General features: G+C 45.8%; 1 protein-coding gene across 1 annotated transcript in view; it reads left to right on the forward strand.

Annotated features, from left to right (window-relative positions):
• Nucleotides 1–2,546: 2,546 nt before the first annotated feature.
• CASQ2 (calsequestrin 2) overlaps nucleotides 2,547–13,931 on the forward strand; it is a 33,829-nt gene continuing 22,444 nt past the window's right edge. Inside the window, exon 1 of the mRNA XM_015645342.3 lies at nucleotides 2,547–2,985. Within this exon, the coding sequence (XP_015500828.1) occupies nucleotides 2,752–2,985 (234 nt within the window). The 5' untranslated portion in view covers nucleotides 2,547–2,751. The remainder of the gene's footprint in view (nucleotides 2,986–13,931) is intronic.

Raw genomic sequence — 13,931 nt, forward strand, 5'->3', positions numbered from 1 at the left:
TAGAGCTAGAAGACCACAGAAAATGTCCACTAGATTTAGCCCTAGCAGCCCCACTGAGGTCCTGAGTGGAGACACAAAGGGATGGGCTCTTCTGGTGACCATGATACCTAGGGTTGGTCTGCTGGAAGAGTTCCCTTTGATGCAGAGGTGAAGCCTAACAATCAAAAATATTTGCTACTCATGCCACAAGCCTATAAACGAGATTCATGTGGGGCTAGCGAAGCAACAATTTTTGTGAATAAGAAGCATTTTTGTTCCTTTTTTTGACAGAAAAAAAAAAGAGGAGAAAATGAAAATTGGATTATATCTATTTTTAGGCAGATTAAAAAGTTATTCAGACTAGAAAAAAAAGCGCATTAAAAATAGCTTGAGAAATATCAAAGTGGAGCAATTACTGAAGATCTATAAATAAAGGAGGTCAGAAGCCTCATAAACCAATATTTGAAGTAGCTGCAAACATTTCATTTTCACACCCTGTCTAATGTGCTCCTGCTTTAAAACAAATTGTGACACCAGTGAAGCCTGCTCCTGCACTCCAGATCCATGGGGGTCCTTCAAAGGCAAGCAACCAGCCTAATGTATGCCTAATCATCCCACAAGCTTGGTTTTGTGTTTTACATCCTAAACACTCAGCATAAACCTAACCAGCAATTGCCACCCACTGTGACACAAGTCTTGTGTCTCCCACTAAAAGCAATCAGACTTATTCAGACTTACTTCTCCCTCTAAAAATGACTGCCCCTGAAGGCTGCCTCTAAGAGGTATATTTTGAAAGCTGTCTTGCTTTGGCTTTTACCCAGATTCCTCAGGCTTTGTCATTAGGACTTCAATTTGCCAGCAAATGTTGAACTTCTGAAAAAGCTTTGGAAATAAGACAGATTTGGAAACTATTACCAAGAGGGTTTCCGTCAGTATGTTGTTGGCTCTTCAGGTGGGTAGTGAAAGCTGACATAGAAGTGAAATGATGTGTGTTCTTAAGTCACCCAGGAGATGTGTTTAATCTGCCCAGGAAAGTGTTCTAGTCACCATCTCTGTGAGTATTTAAAAGACATGTAGATGTGATGCTTAAGGACATGGTTTAGTGGTGTACTTGGCAGTGTTTAATTAATGGCTGGACTCGATGATCTTAAGAGTCTTTTACAACACAAATGAGTCTATGATTCTGTAATTGCTAAGTAATGTTCACTTTTTGCCCCAAATGTTGAAATAATCCCAGACACACAATTAAATGGACACAACTGCATTAAGAAGTGATACTGTCTCTTCCCTGATGTGGGTGAAGCAAAGCTGTGATGGAGCAGCATGCAAGGAAAAGACCTGATAAGGCCACTTGTCTGCACATCACTTTGGCAGGGAGAAGGGAGCCATGCCCCCTGTAAAGCTCATCTCTTCCAGCCCCTCAGCAGGCCTTTTCCAGTGGATCCATGCCAGCCCCGGGGCTGGCTTGTGGCCAGCTGGCCTGCCTCCACCTGCCTGTTGCTGCCAGTCATGGGTCAGAGGTGACACCGTGGTCGGAGGACAGGAAGAGCTGAAGGACTGTGCCTCTGAACCGCTCTCCCCCAGCAGCACTGTGCAGGTGATCCAGCAAAGTGGCAGCTGGTGCTGGGGTCCCAGAGTGGGAGGACCTGGCCACCATCCCTGGGATATGAAGAAGGAGGAATATGCAGGATAGCTTGCTGGAAAATGCAGGAGGGTTTTGTGAAAAACCTGCTCCAGTCCAACAGGCAGGTGCCAGAAAGGATGGCTGGAGGTTATGGTGCCATCTCACCATCCTGTTGAGGAGAGCCCTGCCTCCTGCCCCAAGACACTGGCCTGGGTACATGCCTCCCACCTGTCAGCATGGTAATGTTCAGCCACTCACCAGCAATGTATGCAGCTTGGGAACTGCTGTGAAAATGGAAGACTGCAACATAAGCTTCCCTCTGCTTTTGGATTACAGGTCTAAGGGCCAGCAATTCTCCTGCTGCCCCACAAGCAGAGAATGTGCTTCAAAAAGCACCTTGAATGTCAGCTAGCAGCTCCAAATGGTGCTCCAGGCAGGAGGAAGAAGTCCCAGGAGTATTCACGTCCTTTGCTGATGAGGAAACAGGACATTTCATCTAGTGGTGCAGATGAGGCTCTGAAACTGTTTAACCTGAGATCTGTTATCAAAAGCCTAATCACTGTGATGCCCAAAGGGATGTAAAGAGAGATACCCTTATTATAAACTGCAGTAAATACCTTCTATTTTTGTCAATTCCTAGTAGGACAGTCTGTGCCTTGGTTCCCTGTACAAGTGAAGTCTGTCCCTTCTCAAACTCTGCCTGCATATTCCCAGGACTCACATCTTCCACTCCCTCCCTCTTGCCCACTCCCTCTCTCTCAGATGATGCAGAGTGCCAGCAAGTCCCTCAATGGTGTCATATCTGTCCTTTTTATTCATTGCAGGGTTTATTTTTAGCCTGAAACAACTGCTTCCTAAAAATGGAGTTCCTAATGACACGGGAGCTGGACACAGCTATGTAAGGTATCCAGGGCTTGGCCTGACAGCTTCTCCCGTCTGTCTCTCTCTTTGTTGTGAGTACAGGACAGCAAAGTTTGCTGCTCGACACCAGCCTTGCAGTGTTTGGGCTCAACACTAGGAAAGCAGCAGATAGAAACTCAGAGAAACTTAGTTCAAACTTCACCTGGAGTCTTTGGTCTCCCTCTCTTCTCAAATTAAGAGAGAGGGGCACATTTACCCACCCTTTGCTGCACTCCAAGGGTGCCCCTATGAAGGCAATTTGCTGGGTCCTGGCAGGTTTTTACCTGCTTTTCTGCTGCAAGGCAGAAGAAGGACTGAACTTCCCTACTTATGATGGGAAAGACCGAGTGATCGACCTGAACGAGAAGAATTACAAGCAGGCACTGAAGAAGTATGACATGCTCTGCCTGCTCTTCCATGAGCCTGTGAGCTCTGACAAGGTCTCCCAGAAGCAGTTCCAGATGACAGAGATGGTCCTGGAGGTAAGTGCCGCTGCATGTCCCAGTCAGGGTCAGTGCCACAGCACTGCTTAGAGTCATGGAGAGGAGCTGCAAGACAGGAGACTCTAATGGTCTCATGCAGGGGAGGTTGGGCATCCAAAAGTTTGTTTAGTTGGATTTCAGTTAGCCCCTTCCTGAATACTGCAAAGCCCAGGAAAAAGCCTCTTTTGTGCTCTTCTCAGTTTGCTGAGAAATAGTTTTTCTGGATTGTCTGTCAGAAACTCAGGCAATTGCAAGTAACCTTGCGAACCTCAGAAACATGAGCTCAGCTCAGCTGACCTTTCCCAAATCTCAGCACCTGAGTCCATAACTTGAAATTTTTTGATCCTTTCTCATTCTGTGCAAGCCAGTATGCCACTTGTATTCTGGACCGAGTCCCATTTTTTATCCCACTAGGAGCAGTCAGCCAAGAAACCTTATCAAGCTGTGCAGCAAACGGGTGTCCTAGGTCCCCATCTCAAAAGCTCTCTGTTGGTGCAGTGTTAAATCCCTTTTTGCTTTTCTGACACTTGGTTGCCTGCTTTGAATTAGTCTATTAGTCTATTAGCTGCTTGTTAATGCAACCATTCACTCCTGTGCTAGAAAAAGAGTGTTTTTTCTCTCTTTAATTAAGAAGTTAATTCTTTCGTGAACTAATGATTCATTAATCCTCAGTAAAATAAATCATGGTAAAAGTCACAATTTAGATTTGTAGCATTCTTTCTTATAGTGTAGCTGTAATCTAGGGAATCATACAGCAGAAAGCCTCGATTGTTAGGTGCATGTTTTTTACCAGGGGCTTGCAAATATTCGCTCTTAACGAAAAGATATATTTGAAAAGAAAGTGAATTTAGAATTGCAGAAGAAACACTTTAGCTTTATTTATCAGATACAGAGAGAAAATGCATTGCACTCCTGAGAGTGTAGGAAATGTGAATAAGAAAATATGCTTGCTGAGGGCTAGGACCTAAAAAAAGTCCACTGTCAAGTTCAAGGTCTGCTGACCTCCTCAACAAGCCTGTTGACTGCCAAAAAGAAAGATCCAAAAACTAACCAGATTTTACTTACCTGTCAGGCAGTGGTTACTTTATGCAGTTGAGTGATCAAATAACATTTGAAAGAATGTTAGAAAAGGAAATTAAGTAATGCTTGAACTCCATCTGATATGAGTGTTGTTGGTAGTATAATCACATTGTTGTTTAATAGGATAGCTATTTTTTGCTTGATAGTTACTAGATACATATTTACAGAAACCTGAGAGAAGCAAGTCCCATCCCTGGAAATGTTCAAGGCCACGTTAATGGAGTACTGGGCAAATTGGCATAGTGGAAGATGTCCCTGTCCATGGCAGTGGCTTGGAACTAGATTATCTTTAAGATTCCTTCCAGACAGGCCATTCTATATTTCCACGACTCTATAGTTGGATGTCTACCATCAGTTTGAGTCCTCATGACACCATTACACATGCTAACAATGACCCATATGAAGGGTGCAACAACTGCAATGCAATCTGGCTTTAAGCTTTTATTTTTCAGGATTGGATTCAGCTGTGAGTACACTAGCTTAGGATTCTGGTGATTTATTTAGTTTCCAATTGCTGTCTGCTATGGACTTCTTATGTGACCTTGGGCAAAAGACCGAGGGTTAGAGCTGCAGCAGACTTTACATAAGTAGTGCCTCAGTCCCCTAGTGCTCAGCTTCCACCTAATGGTGCCACACATCAACTGGCACTTGTGGCTTTGACCTCAAAATTTCCAAAGCACTTGCAGTGCTGATTCAGTGCATGTATCACAATTTCAGAACAGTCCTTCCCCTGGACTGGGAACTGCAGCAGCAGCAATCTGACAACCCAAGCACCAGAGAAATCTGCAGACTGAGCACTTTTTTGCTTCTGTCATCCAGAGGGAATCAGAAGGGGAGAGGGTCTCAGAATGCAACAGAGAAGACATGTCCTATTCTCATAGGACACAGGCCAGCATGGTGCTACTGTTCCAAATTTCTGTAGTAACTCAGCCATGGTAGCACTCATGAAAGGAGTGGGCAAGCCAGGTTGTAATCTGCTCCTTCTAGTGAGAGCATTCAACTCCCTCAGTTCAAGTCATAATGTGTTGTGCCATAGGGGGTCACTCTTAATTTTCCCTGACAGAGCTCATTCAGCTGCTGGACTTCACTGCATGTTCACCAGCACAGGGAGAAGGAAAGAAATGTTTGCAGTGGCTCCTTGACAGAGATGTTTGCCTGTGAGGTGAACTGCCTGGGATCAGTATTCCTGGAAGCAGTCAGCAGCTGAACCCAGTTCTCTTGTAATTTGAGCAAGTCTTAGAGTAGTGAGCTGCTCTGCAGGTACAGGAGCAGTGACAGGGCTCCCCTTCCAGCCAAACCTGAGAAAAGTTCACTCAGGAAGGTTTACATATCTAATTTTAGTAGAGGGATTAGGACTTTGAGTTCTGAAGGTCCTTCACACCTGAAATGAGGTATCTAAGAATTAAATACTCCAGCCCTGACTGTTCCCTGCCAGCTGGCTTGGGAGATTCCCAGCACAGGGTGCTGCCTGTGATAAAATGCTCCTTTCTAGAGCACCTCATGTTTTTCCATCTTAATTTACTGACAGTTTTCCTGCTGTTTCACATTGAGACATGCTGCTTTCACAGCCTGGCAATACATCGTGTCTTTAGCCCCCTTCCATGCAATGTCATCGGTCTCCATCCTTAGGAAAAGAAGTGAGATATTTATCCAATACACAGGCAGGTTAGGAGCAAAGCAAATGTCTGAGATGGTGGTTAAGGGTTGTTACATCAGATTGTCTCATGGACATGCATGGGTGGGCACACGGACTTAATGAATTTATGTCCAGAAGAAACCACAAATAGTCCAATCTTTCTGGTTCTCTCACATGTGCCTTGTAAGAAATGTACAATTCCAAAGATGAAAGACATGAAGAATTACCTTAGACACCAAAGGAATGAGCAAGAGAGATTCACCATGGCTTCCTTGAAATGTGTAGCTCATCAGTAACAAGCTCTGACTGGGACCTCTCCCAGGAGTGAAAGAGCATGTGAGGCTCTCTCTTAACTGGGTCCTTTGAAATTCCATGGGGGTTGAGTTCACGTAGCAACATTTCCTTCTTTCAGGGCACTTCAGCCTTTTCCCTTCCAAATCTTTGCTCTTCACAAAACTTGCAATAGCTTTATTATGTTTGAGATCATTGACTCTGGAAAATTTGGTTGAAAAGGGCCAATAGCTAGAAAACTTATTAGGGAAGGCAGCTGATAAATAGGGTAGAGAGAAGAGAATCACAAGGTTCTCATTATTTAGGAAATCAAACTGACAACCTGACAGCACATAAGTAAAGTTAAGCACTTAATTTAAGGACTTTACTAAACCATAACTATGACCAGCTGACCAAGAGGTGATATGATAGGAAAAATTTCCTTCCCAAGAAAGAAGAGTAGCATGTAGGACTGAATGACACTGTTGAAAGCTGAGGGTGCACACCCACGATCACCAGAAAAGGGATGATGTCATCAAGCTGATATTGCATTTGGCACAGCACATGGGGTGTTCAGCTCCCTGTATCCAGGTGTACTGGATCAACAAAATCCCACGCAGCCCAGGGTCACTTTCCAGTTTAGAAGGGGAATGACGAAGATGATCATTATGAAGTGGTCCTAAAAGCTCTTACCACCTACACTGCTGGGTGCCACCTGGTGACAACAGGGTCCAGGGACAGCTGAACCCCTCTGGGAGCAAAAGCAGCTTATTTGGACCATTGTTTGCTCATGACAACAGCTCCAGGGGTGGCAGTGCCAGTCCCTCAGGTCCAGATTGGAAAGATGGGGGCTGTTGATTTGGTCTGTCAGCAAAAATAGCCAAAGGAATGCTTGGAGATGCCTACTGCTTTCTGACTAGGATGGGAAAGAGTTAGGGAAGACAACCCAGGACAGGGATATCATGAGCACAGGCTGTTTCGCAGCTCAGGTTAAAAGGTTCCTTTCCTTTGTGACTTTCTCCTACAACTGCACTCTGCACCACTGGCTACTGGATAGCACCTGTACCTTGAGTAGGGAAAAGCCTCTGCACAGGGCAATGCAGAGCTTGATCCAAGGAGTCCCAAAGATAAGAGTAGCCATTTCTACCCTGTGGTGATGTTTTCAAGAACTCTGCACTCTCCATGAGGTGAACACAGTGAAGAGGATAAAACAGCCAAGCAATCACAATAATTATTTAACAGAAAAGTTAAAGAAAAATCTATTTGTCACAAAGGGTCTCACATTTAATGAAGAAGAATTAAGAGGGGAAAAGATTGAAGTAGTGAAGCTGAGAAATACCTGCTCTGCTTTTCCTCCTCTCTATCTCCTCTACCATATTTCACCCTGTCTCATACCATCACTTCTAAGACCTTCTCCCTTCTCATCTCTGAATCTCCTAAATAGGGAGTTTGGCCTTCCGGTGGGCTAGCCCCTGTCTCTAAGAATCATGTATCAGGAATAAGAACATTGGTGTTAGGGGCTTTCCTTTTGCACTTGAGAAGCTCTCTCCAGGAACTGAGGTGTTCTCACTATTATAGCAGGCTGCCTGCAATGCACTCTGGTATCCTCTTTCTGCTGAAACTCCCTAGTTCCGGCTCCCCTGCCATTCTTTCCTTGCCATCTGTGTGCATGTGTAATAGCCTTTAAAAAGAGAGACTCATCAAGCCCAGATATTTTAGTCCCTTCAATGCAACAGTGCCCCTGGACTGAAAATTCATGGAGAACAGTCCTAGCACAAGCCAGTCTGAGTAGAGGGATGTGGGACTCCCCTCTCCAGATGAGGCCTAGGATCAGTCCAGCCTCTAGCAATAAATGGCAGAACAAAGCTAAACTCCTCAACGTATTTGGCCAATTCTATAACACATGGAAACACAGCCTGTATCTCCCTGTGGTGTGAAAGGGAAAGAAGGATTTTGAGTCCAGTAAAAGGAAAGAATTAAACTGTGTGTAAGCTTACCTTCTAATTCATTTATTTCTAAGTGCTGAAACTACTTCAGCTTCCAGCTCAGGATGGGAAAAAGTAGTACAAGGTCAGCTGGTCTGGAGGTAGTTTCACTCATACAGTCTTGAACTCTCTTGAGAGCAGACATTCCCAAAGGAGTTCAGAGCCATGTAATAATCTCTGCTTCTCATGTCACACAGAATAAAGTTTTACCAGCTTAGGTCTGCATACTTTATTCCAAAAATCCATAGGAACCAGGAGACAAGATTCTACTTTATCCCCATCTCTAGGTATATAAATATAAAATCTTAAAAAATATATAAAATATTGGTAAAAATAGAAATATGAACCCAAGCCCTTTCTTTAAACACCCTTTTCTGTTTGTTTCACAAACTCAGATTTCAGATAATTTCTTTGAAAATGGCCATACTTATGGGACAGTGCCTCAACATAATTTGGTGTCGAGGTATAAGTATAAATATGGATATACAAGACATGTTCAATGAGTGTCACAGAAATTCTCAGTTTTCTGGGTCCCTACAGAACAAGCCTCAAGGTGAGAGATGGGGGACATCTGGCTGGATAGGTATGTGCAGAAGCTTATAGTGCAAGGGCCTGTAATAAAAGATGTATTTTGGCTTCTATGTCTACAAAAGAAGTGGCTTCCACTACAGATAAGTTAATGTAAAAATTAAGGAAGGGAGGAAGGAAAAGGAAAAAGTGTGCATTAATTACTTCCCCTTTGAGGCCAGGTAAGTAGATCTCAACTCATCTACAGCCAGCAGAGTACTGATGTTTAGCAGTATCACCCAGGGGGATTTCACTCACTGATATGCCAGTCACAAAAACAGGTTACAGAAAGCTCCCTGTGACACAGATGGGCACATTGACATCTAGGGACAACTGTGCGCCTTGATCTTTCTGTATAAGTGTGGCAAAAATAATTTCCAAGGCTGAATTACCTATTATTGCCATGTTTCTTTCTTTGAAGTCCTTCTGTCAGCTCCCAGTAGTGACTTTGGACTCGCTGCATGAGCAGCATCTCTCCTAAGACCCCACTTTCATAGCCATAACTGTGCTTTGAAAGGCACCTTTCTCATCTGCTAAATTATGACTGGGAAGAGGATTGTACTGACATGAATTCTTCTGACATGAGCAGAAACCAGCTGTAATTCCAGGATCTAAAGAATGCAAATGTCTCCTGGAGACATGGCAGACTCCTGTGAGCTTGGGCTTGCTTTGCTGGCAGAGTACAAGGCCAAGTCTGCTCAGGTTTTGTGGCCTTTCTTGGCCCTGAAGTGTGGAGCTCTTATCACAGTCCAGCTGTTGCAGACAACTTCTGTAGGTGTCATAGAATCATGGAATAATTTAGATTGGAAAGCACCTCTAAAATCATCAAGTCCAACCATTAACCCAGCAAAGCCCACCACTAAAACACATCTCTGAGTGCCACATCTACATGTCTTTTAAATAATTCCAGGGATGGTGACTCCACCACTTCCCAGAGCAGCTGTCCCAGGATTTGACCACCCTTTCAATGAAGGATTTTTCCCTAATATCCAATCTAAACCTCTCCTGGTGCAATTTGAGGCCATTTCTATGCAAGACCTTGAGCTGCATGGAGACTCAGAAATTTCTGAGTCACTCCTCCCTTCAGAAATGCAGTTGAGGAAAGATGTGGAAAAGTCCATCTTTTTTGGCCTTGCCATCCTGCCACGCTAGTCAGGCTCCCCTAAAAGTACCAGCAAGGGTTCCCAGTGTCTTTTTGCTGGGCTGGTTCTCAGGAGGTGAGGTCTCACTTTTGTATAATGAGATGCCTTTCACACAAATGCAGAATGGTTTGGATTTGAAGGGACTTTAGAGATTACCTAGTTCCAACCCTCCTGCCATGGGCAGGGACACCTTCCACTAGATGAGGCGTGACTTCCTCTTCAGGATGCATCATCACACCAGGTTGCTCAAAGGCCCCTCACAGCCTGGCCTTGAACACTTACAGGGATGGGACATCCAAGTTTTCTCTGGGCAGCCTGTGCCAGTGTCTCACCAGGCTCACAATGAAGAATTTTTTTCCTGGCCTTATCCTGAGTGAGAGGCCCAAGAAGGGCAAGCTTGAGCTCACACTCACCTATTCAGTGGACACATGTGGTGTTTGCAGTTGCCATTTCAAGTTCTCTGCCCTGGACCCTGACTTTTCTCAGGAACTGACCACAGACCGGGGCAGCTGTTGCACTGTGAGGCAGACTGGATAGGGGTGGCTATGCCATGCTTGCCCACCCTGACCTTACTCCAGAGCCTGCCTGCCGGTGCCCTTCATCTGAAACCAAAGTAATCAAAGCTCATGACTGCCCTTCCTTCATGCCTGAGCTTCATTTGTGGGAAGAATGTAAAGGGGATATGATAATTCTTTTTAAACACCCGGGAGGGAGAAGAGCTATTTAAGCACAAAGCCTAAGGACAAATGGGCTATGAATAAAACAAGTCTGGAACTACAAAGTCCCTGATCATCAGAGGAGGAAGGGGAGAACAGTCCAATGAGTTTTAAATGGACACTTACTGCTTTGTGACAGAGATTGAATGACACGATTCTGAGTTTGATGACCAAAGATGTCCTTTTGCAGCCTCTGTCCCTAAATAACAGGCAACCAGGCACGATATCCATGGCCTAGGAAAGAAGTGATTTAGCAAGGTCCAAGTTCTCATTTCTTTTGTTTTTTTCCCCTTTGCACATTGGGATTTACCTACATACATGAGGACAAAAACTTGCCCAAGGAAATAGAGCAAGCAGCAACCAAGAACTCAATTCCCAGGCAGTCGCTCCTCCCTGGCAGCCCAGAGAGTCAACGCTCCCTCCTGAGCAGTGCTGATGGTGCTCATTCCTGCATGCTCTCTGACACAGCTCTGGTGAAGGCCAGCTGCTGTACATGATATGTTCTTTTTCTGGGAACCCTGTCCGGCCCTGGCAGGAGACACTGCCATCAGCTAGCAGACCTCTAACACCTCGAACCCAGTGCAAGGAGGGCTGTGTATATTTAAAGCTTTTCTCGGTTCTTATTTCTCTCTGCTCAGTCCTTGGGGAAAAGGTCTTTCTTGTCTCAAGGACCACCCTGTTCCTCCAGGGCCCTGCCTCTCTGATCCTTCCTGTGGATGCAGGATGGGAGCTCCCAGCTCTTGTCTGCAGCATCCTGGACTTTCCAAGATTTCAGAGGTCCTGGCTTGGGTCAGAAACTGGGGAAATCTGGCTTGTTCCTGAGAGCCAGAGGCATAGGAATGACATGGACACATGTAGGTGAGCTGGCTTAATGCTAAGCATGGCTTCCTCCTCCAGCACCCACTAAAAGCACCCAGCTTTCTGCCCTGCATAGGCTTCACAGCAACATCCAGCCTTCAGTTTCAAAACAGCTTTTCTGAGGCCAGAAAGAGAACCAGGAAGCGACGGTCTCACTTGTTTCAAGGACAGCCCCAAACAACACTAGTCAGTCTGTTTTGGAAAGGGCAGCTTAGCACTGTGGCCCCTGCCCAGTCCTAGACCCCTGGAGCAGTGCACACACACAATTCCCTGTCTGCCCTCGACACGCAAGTTGCACAGCTGAGTTGTCAAAACATCTGTGATGTAGTGCCAGCAGGGACTGGCTGGGAGCAGTGGCAGGTGGCCCCTGCACCCATGGGTGCTCGGTGGCATGGGCACCAGCCTCGGTTAGCTCACGGCTGGGGAGGCTGTGCTTTGGCTTGCAGCTGGCTAAAATTAGGGATGCCAGGAGCAGATAAAAATACAGCCCTAGCTATGTGAAACCTTTAGGGAGGCAGCCAAAGAGCACGCTGCCGTATGTCTGACCCCGCTGAGCGGCTGCGCAACAATTAAAGCTCCAGGGCAGCATTTTTGAAGCATTACCTGTGAAAGCCAGCTCTGAGGGAGTGACCTTTGCGTGTTCCATATTTGGGGACTTGCCTTTTAGTCCAAGGAGCAGTGATCCCTAGGAGAGGAGGTTCAGCCTCTCCAAGCAGCTCAGGTGGTGGAAAAGTGTAGTAAGGTGGGACCAATGTACTCTCCTTTAGTCCTCACTGCCAGCAAGTTGACTTTTCTAGTGGCAGCTGCTCAGCAGGCTTCTGAGCCCTGCTCTTTGATCACCACAGTGTTTCAGGACAGCCTGAATTATGGAAGAGCCTAAGACATTACTAGTGTGGTATGCAAGGGAGTGCTAGTGGGGACAGCATTAGGAAAGAGAAAGAACAGGCTGTGTTCTCCAAGAAACTACCCAGTGTCTCAGAGCAGCCAGTTATAGTGTGTAGGTGGGAGTCCTGCATAAGGACATCTGGGGGAATAGACTAAGACAGTTGCCATCTCCTCCTGCTGTTTCTGAAAATAAAAACCTGATGTTCTGGGTTATACAATCATCATTTCATCAACCAGAATCTGACCATCAGCATTAAAGGCAGTAGGAGAGAAGCAGCAGAGGAGTGCAGATTGCTTGAGGCACTTTTCCTCATCATCTCCTGTTGCTCCTCTCCGTGCATTGCTGGAGTTTTGTTCTTCTTCCTCCACGGCTAAATAGCAAAACAGAAATCTCCCCATGGTTAAGAGAAGTATACTCATGATGGCTTTCAGACACACCCAAATGCCTCCAGCCCCCTTCCTCCCAGCCTGAGCAGCTGGGGAAGATGAGCTTTATTGTCTGTGGGAGCTCTGGGCAGGTGCTAGAGAAGTGGGAAGAAAATCCAGGCCAGAATGCCATAAAGTCACTTCACAATGAAAATTGACCATGACCAGACACCCCTCCCACCCCCATTTTTAACTCTCTCTGAAGGATTTTGTCTGTCATTTAGCAGCAAAACTGAATGCAAGGTTTGGCACAATCAGTGCTGCCTGCAGCTGGAATAGCAGAATGGTCAGGCAGACAGTGACATTTCTGCTGTTGTATAATCCAGGATTTCAGAATGGGACTTCTTAAATGTCCTAGAACTTCCCAGCATCATGCCTAGGCTCAGATGGGTATAGTGCGTGTGAAGCTGAGATGTTGGGCAGGGAGTTGTGCCTTTCCATATCCACTGTTTGGAGTGCTTGTAACTGCTGACACCATCCAGGATGAGAGGATTCTTGCATACTTGGTAGTACTCAAACTTCACTTTGGGGTGGACCTCTCACACATCCCAGAGGGCCATTCACCCCCTCATGCTCACCCAAATTCGAGCATGGTTATTACCTGAGGGATATGGCAGAAAGGAGGAATGCTGCCGAACTCACACCTCCTTATCCCAGTGCTGCACAGGGCACAGCCTGGGATCCTCTGGGTAGAAAGTATGCATTGCAAAGACTTCATGTACATGAGAATAAGTCTGCAAAATGTGCGTGGGACATGAACTTATAACCTACTGGGCTCTTTGCTCATGCTCTCAGCCAACTCTGACAGCCCAAAGCTCCTGCTCTACCTCAGGGACTACATGATCTGTTATGTCCAGTTCTTCCAAGGCAGTTTCTACCCTCCATGTCTCCAGGCAGCTGTTGAAGCTAAATTACATGCTATAGAGATAGAGGCTGACACAAAGGCAAGGGCTCTGGCTGGCCAAAACTTCGAGCAATATGAATTTAAAGGCGGGAGGAGGGGCTGTGCTCTTAGATTACAGATGCCTCAGGTCCCAAGGTCCTGAGCCAAGAGGATTGTCAAGATTGGAAACATTATCTGCATTCAAATCCCACTAGCATTATGGAATCAAAAAATACTGTAAGGGGATATATAAATGCTTGCTACTGTAATGAGTAGGGGGCAGTTGGCCAAACTGCTGTGCCTCTGGCATACTCCATATTTTGCTGCCTTTTGGGGTTCAAATATAGGTGTGGGAATATATCGTCACCTATGCATGGGTTAGACTCACCTGCTGCAGTGGAAAGCAGGGAAAGCAAGAACAGAAGCAATGCCCAGCCCCTGTGTAGCTTGCACTTGCAAAAGCCACCATAAACACCCTGCAAAGTCTCCTGCCCCCAG

This window comes from Parus major, chromosome 1, assembly GCF_001522545.3.
Source record: "Parus major isolate Abel chromosome 1, Parus_major1.1, whole genome shotgun sequence".
NCBI classification, from domain to species: Eukaryota; Metazoa; Chordata; class Aves; order Passeriformes; family Paridae; genus Parus; species Parus major.